The 19,207-nt window shown below is 35.2% G+C and overlaps 1 protein-coding gene across 3 annotated transcripts in view; it reads left to right on the plus strand.

Moving 5' to 3' along the window:
• Positions 1-9,732, plus strand: part of ZNF704 (zinc finger protein 704) — a 52,588-nt gene extending 42,856 nt beyond the window's left edge. For 2 of the 3 annotated variants that reach the window (XM_014060369.2, XM_014060370.2), the window contains exons 7-9: positions 809-913; positions 4,987-5,084; positions 8,179-9,732. In XM_014060369.2, coding sequence (XP_013915844.2) covers positions 809-913; positions 4,987-5,084; positions 8,179-8,290 — 315 coding nt within the window. In that variant the 3' untranslated portion in view covers positions 8,291-9,732. The remainder of the gene's footprint in view (positions 1-808; positions 914-4,986; positions 5,085-8,178) is intronic. The other variant, XM_014060371.2, reaches the window with a different exon arrangement.
• Positions 9,733-19,207: the final 9,475 nt, after the last annotated feature.

Below are 19,207 nucleotides of genomic sequence, written 5' to 3' on the forward strand. Positions count from 1 at the left end.
GTGTTACCCAGTCAGGTGGTGAAATGTCTGCGAGCAAACAACCAACATCAGGGAACTCTACAAGAACTCTACAGTTCAACTCTGAACTATTTATCTATAAATATCTATGAGTTATTTTTCTTCAGCAATTGCAGTTAAATCCTGCAACTGGCTCCTGGCTGCGATGTCTATTTTTTCTTTTTCATCATCTCCACTTTTGTTTTGCAGTTGCTGCAAAATTCCTTAAAGAGCTAATTCCCTTTGATATCTAACATTACATTTAATATATGAAAGCCGTATGTGCTTTCTTTAGCCTGTTATTGTTCTTTTAATCATTATCTAATATTTCACCCTGGAACTGGCAAATATTTTTCCTCCAACTGTGTTATAATTTCCCTAAAGCTATCTTCTCCAGTCGGATAATTCCAGATTAGTTGCTTTGTGACCTCTCCATTGTTATCAGCAATAGTCTTTTGCTGGTTGGGAATGTTACAAAGGATGCTATAGTTCAAAATATCTGAAAGGAGCCACATTGGGGAAATGAAAAGTTGCCCTAAAATACTTCTTTTGTAAGAGCTAAGCTTTCAATAATTTTTTTTGGGATCTGCATATATTATGAATTCACTATCTTTCATTTTTCTTAGTGACCACTATAGACAACTTCCTTTCAGTGGCATCTTGTATTATTCATCCTATTGTCTTTTCAAGAGAACTGAAAAATAGAATCAAAATGAGACCAACTTACTATTTTTCATAGGAGAGAATCGAACATATAATTTGGTAACATGGAGATGTTCCTTCTTAACTGACTTCCTATTTTTTGAAACAGGCTACAGCTCCTGTGAACATTCCAGGGTCAGCCAAGTTTACTCCCAATGGAAAAAGCTTTAGCATCTCTTGGCAGACACCCACAGTTACCTTCACTGGCCTTCCAGTAAGTAGAAAACCAGCAAATTAGGAGGGGGAGGTTTGTTTACCACATGGGATGGCATGTGTGAAGCAAGATCAATATTTGCAATTTATGCAGGTAATGGATTTCTTTCTCCCTTGCCTGTCCAATTCCACTCATGGATGCATTGCTGCAGCCAAGCATCATGCAGTTCATGGGCTGCATGTGGCCCACTAGAGCCCTTGTGCAGCCCATTGGTATTTTCTTTTAAAAAATCACCACCCCCTCTCCAAAAATATATATACTGTGAGTGCCCCAAGCATCTCTGCCACCAGCAGTTTCACAGTACTGCTGCATCTTTAGCCTCCAAACTGTTGACCTGCTAGGCATTCCTTTGTGTCCTGCAGTGATTTTTGATGTATCAATGGGATCCTTTCCCCTTGTGTAGACCTGCATCAAAGATTTCAATAAAGGTCATTCAAGCATATTTTAAACAAAATAGCAATAGCACTTATAGTCTTTGCAGCCCTCTCTAAGTGGTGTACAGAGTCAGTCCTCATTTTACTGATCTTGGAAGGGTGAGTCAACCTTGAACCAGCCAGAATCAAACTGGTGGCAGTCAGCAAAATTAGCCTGCAATATTGCATTCTAACCATTGCGTACCACGACTCCCATTTGAAAAAGCCATCAAATGAATTTGCTGTAAATGTCATCTGCGAATCAGCTTGATGTTTGTTAATATACTATGCAGTGTCAAAACACCTTATGACAATGCTGAATCCTATAGAGATAAGAGCACATTTTGGCCAAAATTAATTATGGACATTCTCCAATTCCATTGGGCTGCAGTGATACTGCAAGACAGTTTTCCTCTTTCCTTAGCTTCCCTCACAGGGATGTTTTCATTGACTTATCATGATCTGTTATAATCCCATAATGCTGTTTAGTTGCTTATACCATCTTCCATATGCATAACATATCTTTAATTCCACCTAATATAATTAACTACTGTAAACAATATTTCATTTTTTTTATTCAAATAATTTTTCTAACTTTTGAATTATCATTATCAGAGCAGACATCGTGTCTTATGTCTTAGCATTTGACCTGAGGCTACATGTTCCAAATTTTCACAAATATGCAAGGCTGTTTAAAAACTCTGATTTTTGACAGGGTGAATTAGAAATTGATAAGGTACTGCCAGCTATTTCTCATTTCACAACGTGAATCACAAAAGCCTCTTATTGTCAACCTTTAGAATTTCTTGGAGGCTTTCTGTAGAATCTGGGGGCTCCTGCTGAGCTGATAAAAATGAAAGTAACTGAATCAATTACATTGCATTCTGCCAATGAATATTTATTAAATTTCATCAAGAAACAGCTAGCAGTGCAAGGCATCCTGCTGGTTGTAATTTGAACAAGAGACTCTTAACAGAACCTGCTGTGCATGAAATACCCCAAAATTTGATTTCATGACAATATGGTAGAACTGGAGTAATTTTAAAAGGAGGGTTGCACTCTGTGGCACTGGGATAAATTGACACAAGTATTGCAAGAAAGCCAAAAGTCTCATTATCACAAAATAGGCAGATTATTTTTCTTAAACTTGTGCTATCTGGATATGTTGATACTACAACTCCCATTATTCTCAGTCAATATGGCCAACCAATATGCTGCCTATGGCTTCTGAGAATTATAATTCCACTATGGGCTATAGGTAGTTATAGATATTAAGAATTGAGTATGAATTCACAAAGATTCATTATTCCCCAAACAGTCGGGAACACAACTGTTATATATCATAAGGTAATTATTTGGTTATAATCTCTTCTTCCTAGTTCAGTTCTGACCTCTGACCTCCCAAGGCTATCTTCAAAGTCACAGAAGGCTTTAACTTGAAGACTTGAAGGAGCTTTTGGAAATGTCACTGTTTAGAGCATTTTTCAGTTTCACTGCTATTTTCTTGACAAATTTATGTATAAGCAGATCAGAAGCTAACAAATAGCTATAGTGAGAACAAAACTCTATTATTAGTCTCATTTCGAAGAGCCCCTTTGCTGATTTTGCCAGTAGCAGCTGTTGACCTTTTTTTCTATACAGTTTTATATAGTATGCTAAAATTAGTTATTCTGATGTTACCATCATTCACTGCATAAACTAATGAGGTGGCAGGAACATGTAAAGTATTGATGAACCTGTTGAAGCTTTATCTGAACTAGTTCATTAGCTGTCTATCAACTCAGTAGCAGCAGCACTTTTTGTATTATGTTGAATATTTTGCCCTTCTTACCCCACAGATGAGAATATGCTAGGTAAAAACAAGTGCCAGAGATACAAGTACAAGATCAGATATCCACTTAGATATCTATGCTTAAACATAAGAGGGAACAGAGGATTAAGTGAGAGAACATAATCATATACAATTTTGAGAACCAGGAAGATTTTCCAGGAGGGCGTTCTATTACCTGAATTGTCTAATGTGGTGAGCTCTACATATTCACATGTGAGCACATTCTTAAACAATTACAATTATTCTTCAAATTAAACTAGATCAACACACCTGAAACTTCATGAAATTTCATAGAACAACTTGGAGGATTATAGATGTTCCTGCTTTTTTTTCCTACAAAATGAAATGTGGAAAATTATGTAAAGGGACCCGAGCAGAGGTGGTATTCAGCAGGTTCTGATCAGTTCTGGAGAAATGGTAGTGGAAATTTTGAGTGGTCTGGAGAACCGCTAAATACCACCTCTGACTGGCCCCGCCCCCATCTAATCTCTGCCTCCCAAAACCCAGCTGATCGGGAGGAAATGGGGATTTTGCAGCAACCTTCCCCTGGAGTGAAGTGGGAATGGAGATTTTACAGTATCCTTCCTCTGCCACGCCCACCAAGCCACTCCACACCCACCAAGCCACGCCCACAGAACTGATAGTAAAAACATTTGAATCCCACCACTGGACCTGAGACTTTTTCTGTCAATCAGCAAGATAATGCTGTGATTTCCTCCAGTCTATACCCCCTCTTTCCTGGTCACATGAGCCCAAAAAGTGCATTCTGCACTCATCCTTTCCCACTGCACATATACATAGTCACACAGATATAGCAAGAAGGATCCCCCAAAATACGAACACAGACAAAACATCCATGCACCACTGTGATTAGATCCTCATACAAAATATATATGTGTGCAACATGACTGGCTTGGACCCTGGGGTGAAAGTACATACTGTACATATGCATAATATGCAACATGCTGCTTTGTTACCTACATATTCGTCCTCCTTGAAAGAGGAGATCGCTTCTTCCTAACTGACATATCACCAGATACTTCTAGAAAGGTTGCAAATTTTGTTATAGCTGTTTATAGCTATTTATAATTTTGATAACTTTCTTTATTGATCAGGGTCATATGTACATTTTATTGGTCTCTGATTATTTTGCTATGATTTTTCCCCTTTTCCTTATGGTCTATTTACTTTGATCTTTGTACAAACGAATATATAGTTATTTCCCATATCCCCTGCTGGTAAAAGAGTTGGAAAGAATTCCAGAAACTATGGTCTGCATGCATTCCCTACCTTGATTTTAAATCAAAATTGGGGGAGGAATCTATTCCAAACAGAATCCTTAAGAGGTATAATAAAGCCAATTTGAGTACTAAGTAGATATTTACTGGCAAAGAATATATCATTTTCTTTCTTGGATGCTTTTAAAAATGGTCCATAAGTAAATGTTTGCAAGCCTAGGCAGGGAATAGTTTCATATATTCAATCATGAATTCTGGCAAATTTCTTTGGTTCCTTTAACCCCTTCTTGTGATTGAAACCCTTCCCTGATATCTGGAGCAGATGATCAGCAAGAATATCAACTTGTCCACAAGATAATTGTATCCTTAGAATGCTCCAAATCATTTTTCTTTCATATCTCTGCCCTGCATTATGAGATGGAGTCCACCACTGAGTCTTGTAATATGTCCTCTATTCCATTGGGAGAAAGTCTATGAAATTAAGGTGATGAATCCACAGATTAAAACTCAATACAAGATCATTTAGTTTTATTAGCCATATTGTATCTTTTAATTCTGCAATTAGAACTCCACTTTTGTTTCTCTTGCTAGGTTTCACCAACTCACACACGGCATGTCGGGATCGGAGAACAAAAGCACCAGATCCACGCTGTTCTTTCATCACCACCTAGAGCATCAGTTGGCCTCAGGTAGGAGGCTCTTTACTTCAGAATGAAGGGAATTAATTAATGAGTGGAGGGTTTCTGTGGCCAACCTCTTTTTAATCTGAATTTCTTTTCAAAACAAATGCAGATGAATTATTTTTAACAATGCAACTTATCCTCAAGTGGCAATTACTTTTTTTTCAGTTCATCACAAAATAAGCCACATTCAGTCTCTTTTAAAATTAAAGAAGAACAATTACTAAGGCCTAATTAGAAAATAGAGATAGAAAGAGGGGGAAAAAATCAGAGAAATATATAGTATAAGTGTTTTGTGAACTTTGGAAGAGGCTATAGGACCATGATGGTGAACCTATGGCATGCGTGCCATAGGTACCACGAGGAGCCATTTGTTAGAACACTCAAGATGTTGCCCTGTCAGCTCCAGTGCACATGTGCACGCTGGCCAGTTGACTTTGGTCTTCATTTTTTGCCCCTACGGAGGCTTCCCCTGAAGCCTCCGGAGGGTGAAAAACCACCCAAAGTTTGGGGGAAAACTTCTGGTTTTCCCATTGGGCCGTTTTTCTCCCTCCAGACGCTTCAGGGAAGTCTGAAGCTTCCAGGAGGCCTCGGGGGGAGGGGCAGGGGAGGCTGTTTTCAGCCCCCCTCCAAGCTCCTAAAAAGCCTCTGGAGCCTGGGGAGGGCGAAAAATGGGTCCATCGAGCGTGAAAAGCAGGGGGAAGGGTTGGGGTCGTGTCCATGTGCGCACATGGGGGGGTTGCACGCACATGCACACAGGAGTCTCGCACATAGAATTATGGGTATGGGCACTTCTGTGCATGACCCCTCCTTGCGCTTCCCCCACTTTCAGCACACGATGGGGAAAAGGTGAGCCATCACTGCTATAGAAGTTCAGATTAAAAAAAAGAATAGACAAATATGTTGTCATATTGAAAGCATGGCATTTCCATATCAAAATATTGCAGAAGATATTGCAGAAAAGAATGTTTTTTTAATAAAACATTAGTAAACTTTACAGAAATATTTTTCTAAAGATGTAACAGGTTTGTAGTACTCCGTCTTCTTACTACATATTTTATTGCCACCTAGCAGAAAACTATAAATTTCCTTGCAGTACCCTCAAAATTTTTCATACATTGAAGGATGTTTTCATTGTGTCCTCTTGCATATTATTCCTATGTATTTTTCATTCATTGAGTGGCGCGGTAGTCTAGAGGTGGAGCTCTCTCCTCACAATCAGGAGGCTGTGAGTTCGATCCTAGGTAGAGGCAGATATTTCTCTCTCTGGGCACATTGAGAATATATCTGCTGAATACAACTCTGCATTGGCGAGAGGAAGGGCATCCGGCCAGTAAACACTCAGCTCCATTTGGTTGCCCAGACTCCACCCTGCAAGTGATTATGGGTCATTAAAAGAAGATGATTTTTCATTCAATATTTGTAATATTTGGTCTCCAGAATAATTCAAAGAATATAAGGAATTCCACAGTTCAACCCTGAACTATGTACTTTTTCTACTATTGGAATTTTAACTTTATTATACCATAAAACTCTATGCCAATGTAACCTATGCCAATGAAACCTCAAAATATGATCTTCTAATATTCTTTTATTTCTCAGCAAGACTTATTGTTTTACAAAAAAAAACACCACCAAATAACAGCCTGAAAATTATAGTTTAAAACAGGATAATCCCAGTCCTCCTCTGTCTTTGTATCCTGCAGAATTTTATCTTTAACCATTGGTTACTTACTCTGCCATATAGATGGCTATTATATAATTTTGCCTTTTTTAAAAGGTGCATCATTTTTCACAACTGATATTATTTGAAATAAAACATCATTGTAGGTAATATAGTCATTTTTATCACAGAAAATCTTCCAAACCATGGAAGTTGCAACTTTTCCCTTCTTGGTAGATTTTTCTTAATTTCATTCCATATCTTAACATAATTATTCTGAAATATAACATACAGCAGAATTTTATTGGTTGCAGTATATCTGGATGTTTTACCTGGATGTTTTTTAAAACTAGTTTCTCCAAGCAATTCTTTTTGATCTTTCTCATATTTTTTGTTATAATTTTAGTCTTTATTCATTTTAAATTTAGCTACCATGCCAAATTTCTTCAGCTTTTCCATTAATATATCTATTCCTTCCAAGGAATTTTCAACTATTAGAACCAAATGATCTGCAGATGGCCTTAATTTATATACTTTTTTCATCTTCATGCCGGTTATTCTCTCATTTTATTTTCTGTCTGTATTAAGAACTTCCAAAGTCAAAATAAGCTCCAGTGGTACCAATAATCTTCTCTTGTCTCTTTTTAAATCTCACAGGGATTAGTGAAATCACCATTAACTGCAATTTGTGCTGCTCATAATGTATATACTATATCAGTTTTAGCCATTTAATAAAATTAATCTCCAAAATCAATTTTTCCAGCATTTTAAATAAAAAAAACAAGTTCAAATTATTAATTGTTTTCTCTGCATCAACAAATGTCAATGTGGCTGATTTTTCATTATGCTGTTTCAAATATTCTAGTACAGTACATTAAGAATATTTCTTATATTATTTTTCAGCTGTCTTTTAAGAAGAAAGTCACATTAATCTTCATGTATGAAGTTGTACAAAACATCTTTCATTTTTTTCAGCTAAAAATATTGGAAACATTTTGTAGTCATTAACAAAAAAAATGAACGATAATATTTTCTTTTTGATAAAAAGAGAAACTTGTCCTTTTTTAAAGCAGTATTTGCTCCTATCCAATATCAATCCCTTTTCCAAAATAGAATTCAGCATTTGTAATCAGTTCAATGTTTTTTTTTATAAAATGTAATCCATCTGGTCCTGGTGCTTTACCTGTTTTGTTCTTTTTTTATTGCTTCTCTTATTAGTAAATGTCGATTCATTATCTGCTTACACTGTTCACATGTACAACAGGAGTAAAGACCTTACTTTTCTGCTTGCCTTTTCTAGTTACTGATAATTTTATTAAAATTAAATATTGCTTGAGCTGCTGTTTTACCTCTTTTTTTATATTTGTGTGTATATGTGTGTTTAATCTTCAACCTTATCGTCTTACCTTAATAACAGTTTTTCTTTCAACTTTCTGCCAGAAAACCTAGAGGAGAGGGCAAGAAATGTCGCAAAGTATATGGGATGGAAAATAGAGATATGTGGTGTACAGCTTGTCGTTGGAAGAAGGCCTGCCAAAGGTTTATTGATTGAAGCCCAGAAACAATACGGAGTTGTGTATAATAGGGTTCCCTTGCTGCAACCGTGCAGTGTGACTCTTCCCACCTCCTTGAGTGCTGACGTCTATTGAAGACTGGCACTCTAAAGCAAATATATTCATTTCAAGGGGAAGGACTTCTCAAAAACCTATACGCAGCAATATAGGAAAAACTCAACAAAATCTTTACCAAGTTTTGAATCAGGAGCAGCTATATGCATCTTTCTGGAACAAAATCTGTTTTTAATACCTTGAACAACTCGCCTGCCAGGACATTTGTCTTACATACTACATCATGATCAGTATTTCACCTTTGGAATCACTTAAAGCCAAGATTAAGTGATGCTACTTTTCTGAGAATGAAGTAAATGAAACACAAATACACGCGTGCATACACAGACACACTAAACTTTAGAAATAAGCTACTTTTTTCTCAAGAGCAGCTCTCCCAAAAGTGGTAAATAATTCTATTGTGAACAGTCTTGATTCAGCGTCTGGTGCTTGTCCTTTAAGGATAATGGAAAGATGCTTTGCTAAAGGGGCAAGAAATTTAAGAGTGATCTCAAACTCAGACCTGAAGGTTGAGCACTTCTTGTATCTGTCCCAAAGAAGGCTAGTTGGGGTACAATCACCAGCAGTCCTAAGCAAAAAAAAAAACCCCACACATGGGAAAGGAGTCTGGTTTTAAATGAACTTGGATTGAAATCAGCATACATACCAACAAAGTTTGGGTTCTGGGATATCTTCTTAGAAGTAAGTACTGGAAAATGTTGACCATCTCACAGTGCTAAAGGCTCCGCTCAGACTAATGGGCAGCCCAGTGGATTTCATCAACATTAATTCAGGGATGTGATCGACCCAGCAGCTTTTCCCCTGCTTTTTACGCCATTTCTAGGTTAACATTTTAGTTCAAAGAGCAAATTATCACTTCAGGGGATAGAGATTAAAAGGACAAACTGGTTTTTCACTTCCCGACATGTAAAATATGAGTGCAGCAAAGCAGATGTCTGTATGTAAAAAAATCCCATTGGTTATAAAGTTCTTTCAATATCAGAAATAAAAGCCTTCACGCTGGCTTGCACTTTCATAGGTTTTTGTGCTTTAGTGTAATTTAATCTTCATTTGGCCCATGAGTTAAACTGTTGTAGCTGTGGTGTAAATTGAGCTAATGCTTGAGAATCAGTAGAAAGTTTGGACATAGGTTACTGGAAATAATGTCTACAGATTGCCTATTAAAATAAAGGAATTCCTATAAGAGCACTACCACATATTAATATAAATACGGCTTGTGCTCAAGACCTTCCTGGTGGATATTGTCCTTTGATATTAACTCCAGTGGGATGAGATAGGTATCCCAAGTTGGGAAAACAAGAGCAAGAATGGAAGCCCTTGATGCTGTTGTATGATGACAAGTCAGAAATAAATTTTATTGGGGAAGGGGGGTAGAGGAACCACTGATGGTCTATATTATAAATCACTATTATGTAGAGTGTCTGCCTATAATAAATATAAAAAAGCACAAATTTTAATTAAAACAAAGATTATTAAGCTAGGGCTGACTCTTCTATAAACTTCAGAATGATTAAGTTAGCTTTAGCGCAATGATAATATTAAAAGAATTCAGGTAGGCCTGGAACCGTCTTCCAAAATAAGGCTATCTGGTTGAAAACACTTCTACTGTACTGATAAAAGGCTTCTTGTACTAAGCATTTTCATCAGATATTCATCCAGCTTTCTCATTGTCTTCAAAAAGCGCAATTTTATAGCATGTGATTCCACTCATAAGTAGAGAATAGGAAATTTCTTTCTTGAGATTTGGTGGGAAAGTCAGAAAAAGGAATGAAATCGACATATATTGCTTTTTTTCCCCCTTTATAGTTTGATCTTTAACTGTTCAGCTTAACTATCAGTGTCTAGCAAAAGTAAGATTTAGGAAAATCTGAGGTTGTATGTGCTTATTTATTTATTTAACAGAAAATTGTATTTGTCAGATATTTCTTTGGATCATAGTATTTACAGGGAGATGACAACTAACTTTGAAAGAGTATATTATATAATAATCACATCTGCATTCTAACTTGAATGTGTTATTTTGCACTCCTATAATTGTGTTGAAATATATCTCTGGCTGCATGCATGGTCTATCCAAAATTCACTAATAAATTGTTCTGACCTGCTGCTTCATGGCCAGTATATGTTCTGAAGGAAATACCAAGTATGGCTTTATGTATTTTTTCCTAATTTCACATACAAAAAAGTAATAGAGTTCACATTTGCTGGCATTCCTGTTTAAAGATTTCTAAATGATAGGGCTACAGACAGGGAGGAGGTCTGCTTGAAAGCACAGAGGATTTCCACTGTAGTCAAAATTAAGCTAAGTAGGTTTGAGCTAACCAAAGACAGCTTAATAAAATTAAGCTAACACTCTTGATATAGAAAAAAAACAACCTCAAAATCACCTGGAAAGCTAGAGTGCTATAATGAATTACTAAATTTTTCATACATTGAAAGTAGGTGTGCATTTACCTTAACAAAAGTTCAGGCTGGAATGTATTGAATTGATTTTCTTTCATTGGGCTTTATTTGCATCATCCTATTTTCTTCCTTTAGTTTGGTATTTCTTTTCACAGGATGTATGCCATACAATTTTTAAAAAAATATAACTTAGTTGAATCAGCTGTTGGTGTAAATTGTGATCACATGCCCTGGAGATACCAAGACAGAAGTGGAAAAAATCGTTTTAAGACCATGCTGGCGAACCTATGGCACGCGTGCCACAGATGGCACACAGAGCCATATTTGTTGGCACACCAGCCGTCATCTCTGGCACACATGCGCACACCGGCCAGCTGATTTTTCACCCTTCTGGAGGCCAGGAGAGGTCATTTTACCCTCCCCAAGCTGAAGGCTTCCTGCCCACCATACACAGGTGGGCGAGCACGCACACGTGCGCAATAGTGCATGTGTGACCAATTTTGGCACGCCATAAGAAAAAGATTTGCCATCACTCTTCTAAGATATATGGGTTGGTCATTGTTGGAAATAAGTGATTTATTGCATATGTATTCAAATTGAGATAGAAATTATAATATATGCCAAATAATATTGGTAAATTTATTATTCCTACTTTATGTTATGTTCTCAAAATGTTCAAAGCAGACGTAAATACATGTTATTATAATCAGACTCCACATTCCTAGGAATTTTAAACTTGGTCATTCAGTATTTTTATTACACATTTTTCTAATTAACTCTGCACTCTTGAGGGTTAGAAAATTTTAAAGATAGAAAAATAATCATAGGATAATAACTGTTTGCCAAATATCGTTCATTTATGTGCAATATAGCCTTTGTAAGTTCATTTATTGCTTTTTCCTATCCTCAATTTTTGGTTTTGCAGACTTTTACTGAGTATGTTCAACTTCAACAGTGAAAACGTTTTTATCTTTATAGAGATATTTGAACAACTTTTTCCCATAGTTAGATTAAAGGCAACTGACCTAAGATAGGATTTGCTTGCTTATACTTTATATGACATTACTGCCAGATAATTCTGTTGGATCTCTATTCTGTACTATAAAGAGACAAGCATAATTTGGCAGTAGAACTGCTGGAATTTGCCTTGTTCTATTTAATAAGTGTTCTTCATAACATTGATTGTAACATAATAAATTCTTTTTATTGCTGGAGAATTTCAATAGGGCTTTAAACTTACCAAAAGACCCAGGAAATAGGTGCTAACCAGAACTGTAGCTTAGAATTAGAGATATGGTAAGCAAGGGGGTTGCAGTTAGTGTTTCATAAGACTTTTTAAAATATAAATTACTGCTTACTTACTTATAAATAATTTCAAAATTATTTATAAGATATCACTGAGGTTTTGAGAAATGCAAAATATTTTCCCAACTCTCCCTGATACTTTTCTTAACATGTTTTCTTAACAACTTATGAGCCACGATGGCGCAATGGTTAGAGTGCAGTACTGCAGGCTACTTCTGCAGACTGCCGGCTACCTGTAATTTGCCAATTCAAATCTCACCAGGCTTCAGGTTGACTCAGCCTTCCATCCTTCCAAGGTGGGTAAAATGAGGACCCAGCTTGTTGGGGGCAATATGATGACTCTGTAAACTACTTAGAGAGGGCTGCAAAGCACTATAAAGCAGTATATAGGTGCTATTGCTATGTATTCATAGATATTTTAAAGCTCTATCAGAGGTAATATTTTGAGATCATTATTAGCCTGATTTGACTAAACAATGATGTGTAGCAGCTTCAAAGTGAAGGCAGAAAATATTATCTCTGACTGCTTGTTAGAAAAGAGTTAATAAATTCCCAACCTTTGCTCAGGGGTAATTTGAAAAGCTCTTCCCATGCCTAGTTTGACATTTCCAACATCTGACATGAATACTGTTGTCAATAACTATGTCCAATCCAAGACTACTTTCTGGTGAGTCAAAATAACTTTGAACAATGTTATACATGAGCTTTATGTATAAATAATTGTCATGTTAGAATCAAACATGACAAGCTGCCATTTTTTTTCTTTTATTCAGGTTTGTGTGTTTAGATAAACCTGTTTAGATTATGCCCAGTGTCATCAGATTTTGCATCATTATTTTCATTGGCCTCCCAATCAAAGGAATATACTATATACAACATGCTTGCAAGGCTCCCTCTAGCTTTTGATTACTTATTTTTCCTGAATTTCAAAATTTGTTTCCCTTGATTCAAGATTTAGCTAAAATAAATCTCAATCACCTTTGCCTCTATAAATTCACTTAAGATGAAAGACTAAGAATTTTTGTCAGCATGTTTAACTGTGTAATAAAAACCAAGAACAATGAGAAATTAAGTCTCATATTTTGTGGTAACTAAAGGAATGAAGACATTTTTGACATTTCAAAACTTCATTTCCTTTACTTATTTTTAAGAAAATCTATAATATGGATTTTTTGGAATGGTTTAAATATTGTACAGTCTGGATTTTGTTTCCAGTGGGGCAGGTACATGATTCTGGAAGAATAAACAAGCATTCCATTATAGTTACTGCTACCTTTAGTTTGTCTTGAGCAATGTAGGAAGACATCTGCTTGCACAAAGATTCTGACTTTTAGGGAAATGGAATAGATTCTATTAATTATATGCAGTTTATTGGTGGACAAATGCCATTGGGTTTCATCCTCTATTTCCTCTGAGAGGAAAAATGTAGAGAATAGTGATATAGATTTACTAAACAGATTGGTAAACAGAGAGAGATTGTATTTTTTGACCCAAAGTTATTCAATAAATTAAAGAGGAATGCTCACTTGAGATTGGTTGAATTGGACCTTAAGGTGTGTTGTAATATAACATATTTGGAAATATTAGAGGAATTTTTAGCCAGTGTAAGAATAGAAATTCAGTAAGACATAAACTGCTGAATATTTATTAGCATAAAATAATGGGAATTAAATTTTAGAAAAATCTTTCTGTTTTGAAGTACAGTGACATTTTATTTCACTATCTGTGACAGAATTACTGCCTAATTTCAAATGAATGCTATTTATCTTTGGACCTAACCATGTTAGTCAATCCTTTGACCACATTCATACCTATAATTAAGATGTTCTGAGGCTTCTTTGAGTTTAATATGATGCAGCCAATATGGCAAAGTGTTGTGTGAGAAATAGGGCTCTGTGACTTACTCAAACTCTGGTTTTAAAACTCCTGGATTAATATAGGCAGATAAATGCTGGATGCTCAGATATCCTTTGACTGTCCTCTTCATAGTTCAGTCAGTCCTGGCCATATTAGGACATTCCTGACCCTTCAGCTCTATTATGGTAACAGATTTTGGGAAATTACCCGGGTGGGGGGTAGAGTATAATCTTCATTAGTGTTTCTTATCCTGCAAAACAAACATTGTAATTGTATTTTCAACGTGTTTTCTTTGAGTTAGTGGAATAACTAGATTCATGCCCATAATTATTATTGAGCTCGCAAAATATAGAATTAAAAACACAATTGGAATCTAATGCAGCTACACAACCATACATGAAACTTTTCTGAGATTTAAAGATTCTAGTTCTGAATTTGGGAATACTTTTTATAACCACTTAAACCTCAAGGCCGCTGGATTTTATATGACTGTTTTTCCTGAGCAAAACTCAGATCTTCTTTTGTGAGCTGCTTTCAGCAAATGAATATTGAAGTCTTTCCAAAAGCTGAAAAAGAAGGATGTTTCTGTATTCATGTAGTCCTCAATTTATGACCACAATTGGAACCAGAATTCCATTGTTAAGCAAGGCGAGTTTATGTGAGTTGTGCCTGATTGTACGGCCTTTTTTGCCCCAGTTAATGAATAACTGCAGTTGTTAAGTAAATCATGTGATTATTAAGTGAATCCAACTTTCCCCACTGATTTTGTTTCTTGGAAGATGGCTGGGAAGATTACAAGCAGCAACTCCCTGATCCCAGGATGCACAGCTATAGTAAATGCATACTTGTTGCCAATCATCTGTATTTTCATTCCATGATTGTGGAAATGCTGCAACAAGTGTAAGGACTGGTTGTAAGTCACTTTATTCAGTGCTGTTGTGACTTTGAACAGTCACTAAATAAATGGTTGAAAGTCAAGGACTACCTGTATTCCAAAAGGATGTTTTGAAGATCCTGGAGTATCCTGGTGTGCATATCAATAGTGACCCTCAAGCTGATGAAATGGCAGAGTTGGTTTTTTTTTAAAACTTTTTTTCATCTTTCCATGCTGTATGCATTCTGAAACCTACCACCTACATTTAGCTGCTGCTTCAGCATTGTTAGATTGCAGATTTATCTTCCAAAAACCAAATTTTATTGGCAGACAAATTAAGGGATTATGGATTTATGAGGGAAGAAATAACTTCTTATCTATTAGGCTCTGATTCAGCCAAACACTTCCTCGTGTTTATCTTTAATTTGGTCTTCTTAGTTAACAGTGCATTCAACCAATTACACTATAAGAATATTAGAGTGTGCAAGTTGCACTTCTAATCTTTCTGGATTTACATTGCATGACAATCTGGGTTGTTTTAGATGTTACCCTCTAGACACAAAATACTATTTTTTCCTTCAGTTAAAATATTAAAATAATAATTTAGACAAACCAAGAGTAATACTTTGAGTTGACTTTTTGAGTACAATATTTAAACTTAGTCTAATTGATTAGATGTTTTAGTTGCTTTAATTTATGACTGTTGAAGATTTTAATATTTAGAATATGCAGTAGTTTAGTCAAAAGGAAAAAGAGACAATTGCCTTATTGAATGGTGCAATATTGGTTTTTACTCAAAAAAGGGCTAACTTTTTGAAATAGAATTTAAACTACTGTGAAGAATATTAATTCAGTGTATATTAGAAAGTCTACATAAACTAGAACATTTATGATTTTAAATCAGTGTAATAAGCTTTCCAAAATATAGTCTTTCCTGAAAGATGTGGCTAACTTTTGAATATAAATGCAATTTGTAAACCTTTTTTCAAGACAGAGTTTACTTTCAAATTTTAATTAATTTCCAGCAAAAAAAAATTGCATGTGCATATGACGCAAAAGGAAATTTGCTAGAAATTCTATTATTCTTAAAATAGGCAGATATTCTTATACTATTTGTTAAAAATGGTTTTTGGTCCAGTTCTGCTGTTTAGGCAATGTGAAATTAGTTTAAACTTTCCTTTATTTTTTTTTCTAAATGTATGTCATAAAATGAATTTTATACCTAGAAAATCATTTTTAGAGTTTAATCAGCTCAGTGAATTAATCTCAATTTGGGAATTTACATCTGGATATTTCTCCATTTTTCTAAAGAAAGAAACAACAAAACAGTGTTTGTCTACAAAACCCATAAATTAACTAAAGATTATAGGACTTTAGGATTTTTCATTTTTTTTAACCATGGTTATTCTCTGGAAATCAAATACCCTTCAAATGTTTTGGAGCAACTTCCATCATCTTCCCAACAGTTTGATCAATGTTAGTTGCTTGTACCTATGATAGATTCTTCTTTAAGTTATCAAATAACTTAAGTTATTTGGCTTCAATTTTAGATTCCCATTGTAAACTATAATTATGCTGCTTGCTTGTAGCCCTTAAGCACTTTCAGTGTATATATTCATAAACTTGACTGAGCTGTGAAATTAAAATATTCTGTGGTGTGATGAAGGTGGCAGAACTTTAAGTAAGCTACTAGCCTGGCAGTGATGAAACAAAAAGGTTAGTGTCCTGTAAGAGATTTAAAAATCCTGTGAACTAGCAAAGCATAACTGCACACACTGTGAATTTGGGATGATAGCAAAAAGTGACAAACTAATTCCCTGGCCACTCTGATGTCTTCTATTAAAAGTATTTTTATGTTATTTTATGTTATAGTTTGGTATACTATTATAATCTAAAATGTACTGATTCATCACATTTCTTTCTTCTATTCACTATCCTTTAAGCCAAACATTAGTCCATGATTTACCGTAATTAGGTTTGTATTTATTTGTACGAGTACATTAAATTGATGAATAATTGTAATGAAGGATAATATCAAAATGTTATTTCTTTAAATGGTTTCTCTGAGATATTTGTATCAGTTTATATCTTTCCTCAGATCAAGTTAGTTTCAACAGTAGCACCAGTCAATCTTGTGGAACTTACTAGACATAGATGATCCTGTTATTAGCAGCTTCCATGGAATTTAGAAAGGGAAGAATGGGTTTTTTATCCAATCAGCAACATTTTTTAACGAAAACCATTACTAATAGGTCATCTTTGTTAATGTTTAATCTGTCTGGAACTAGCATGCACAATAATTATTATTACATACATACAACAAATCATGATATTTTGCATTAAGTTTCAGCAACTATGTGTTTTTTCAGGCCAAAGATCAGTTGACATGATGGGATGTTATTCTAATAAAAGAGGTAAGGTCAAAACAAGTATGTCATCAGGTCAAACTAAAAATCAAATCCTTCATGATTTTAATATATAGTGAAGCTTAGTTTTATTTAATATAGATCAAATGATTAAATTGTTTAAATGAAGTTCACATGATCACTCCTTATGTATTTAATAATTTTCCCCATCTATGCAGCCTACTTTTGGATGACTTTTTTAAGCTACATCCCACTTCATAAATGTTTGTTTGTGAAACCAGGAAGGACTATTGGATCATACTGGCTTCATTTCACTTCATTCTTGACTCGTTAATGGTCCTTATTATATACAAAATGGGGAACTTGGAATTGATGATTGTTATTCTTTGCTAGTGTTAAAACTCACTTCACAGGGTTATTGCTGTGGGGAAGATAGGAGGAGGAAAAAAAATATTAGGTATTTTTGTTGCCTTGAGTTATTTATAAAAATAATTGACATCCAGAACACCTGACCTGAGTTCAGTTGCTTTTTTTGTTTTTGAAAGACATGGCAAATTCATAAACATGGACCAAGGTTGAATCAAGGTTGAAACCAGAGGTATCTGCAAAGTGATCAAAGGATTACAGATGATGAAAGCTTTATGGCACTGTTGAAATTTAAGCTTGGCTCCTTCGGTAGTTACATTTTGACCTTTGATGCCCATTTGAAAAAGGCAGAGCTTACGTTGCAAGGGTGCAATGCTGCTTTTGTTAATTTGTTGGATTCGACAGATACATACAGTTGAGCCTCTGACAAGATCAGTGGACCATATAGATGGTGTTAAGTAGAATAGAAAAAATAATTCTATAAATGATTCTATAATCTTCTATATAGATGGAAGACTAATTTTGTTCATATATGTTCTTTATGTTTCATGAATGACTTGCTTTATTTGTTTTGCAAAAGTTTTGATAACTTTATGAAATCAGAACCTAATTTTGGCCTACATTGCTAAATACAATGCTAAACCTGCATTCTAATGTAAAGGTTTTTTTCAAAGTCAGATCTACACAATATTTGTAAAAAAAATTCCTATCAAAACTGCTGTTTACTTAAAACTGACACAATATTAATGAATATTACAGAGGCACCCATGGCATGTGCAGGGAATTCAAAAAAGTCACAATGGCAACACTGCAAAATGCTGCCCCTTTTTCATGACACACACATGACATGAAAAGGCTGGAGCATCAGAGTCATGCCTAAAAGACTCAGCAAGACTCATCCCACTTAAATTGGTTTGAGGATTTTATGTTAATTATTACATTCTGAAAACAAAAGCACTTAGGTTATTTCAACATGTTAGACTAGAGGTTAAGTATACCCAATAGGATTTAGTTACTGTATCTGCAAATATTTCAAAATGCAGTTTTATAAATATTTCTTACATAGTAAATGTTGGATTTTGTGACTGAATGTATCTGCAATTGCGCATCACATATTTTCATTTTTAACACGCTTGTTTTGTACCAGCTCTGCATTTTTCTAAGAATCTATTTAAAGAGATATTTACTCAAAGTTACCTTCCATACAGAAAAGGCCTGGCTGTGGCATTTTGTTTTTAGATAATATAACTAAAGATAATTAAATACATACCAGTCTAGGTGCAATTTGCTTTAAGTCTCACTGTTTATGATAGAGAGTTAAAAAAATGTTTCCACTGCTTTCTATTGTTGCTGTTTCACCACAGCTAGCATACTAGGCAGTTCTATATTTTATCCGTTCTTCCCACTGACTCTAATCGAATGCATTTAAATTTGGAAATTCATTGGCAAGTATTGGACTATTTTTTGTGGATGTACTTGAGACTCTGGGTGGGGAGATGTACAGCCATCAGGAACTGCCAGGAGAAAATCTGAATTGGCAGATTGTTCCAGCCTAGTCTTAGAGGACCCCCTAAGAGAGTATTGCAGAGGTTTAGCACTCTTTAGGCTGCTTAGCCTGCCTCCCAGGAGGCATGGATTGGTTTCTTTGCATATATGCTGAAATCATTCCT

The sequence above is a fragment of the Thamnophis sirtalis genome, unplaced genomic scaffold, assembly GCF_051295495.1.
Source record: "Thamnophis sirtalis isolate CommonGarterSnake01/CBP01778 unplaced genomic scaffold, rThaSir2_p1.2 scaffold_2, whole genome shotgun sequence".
Taxonomy (NCBI): domain Eukaryota; kingdom Metazoa; phylum Chordata; class Lepidosauria; order Squamata; family Natricidae; genus Thamnophis; species Thamnophis sirtalis.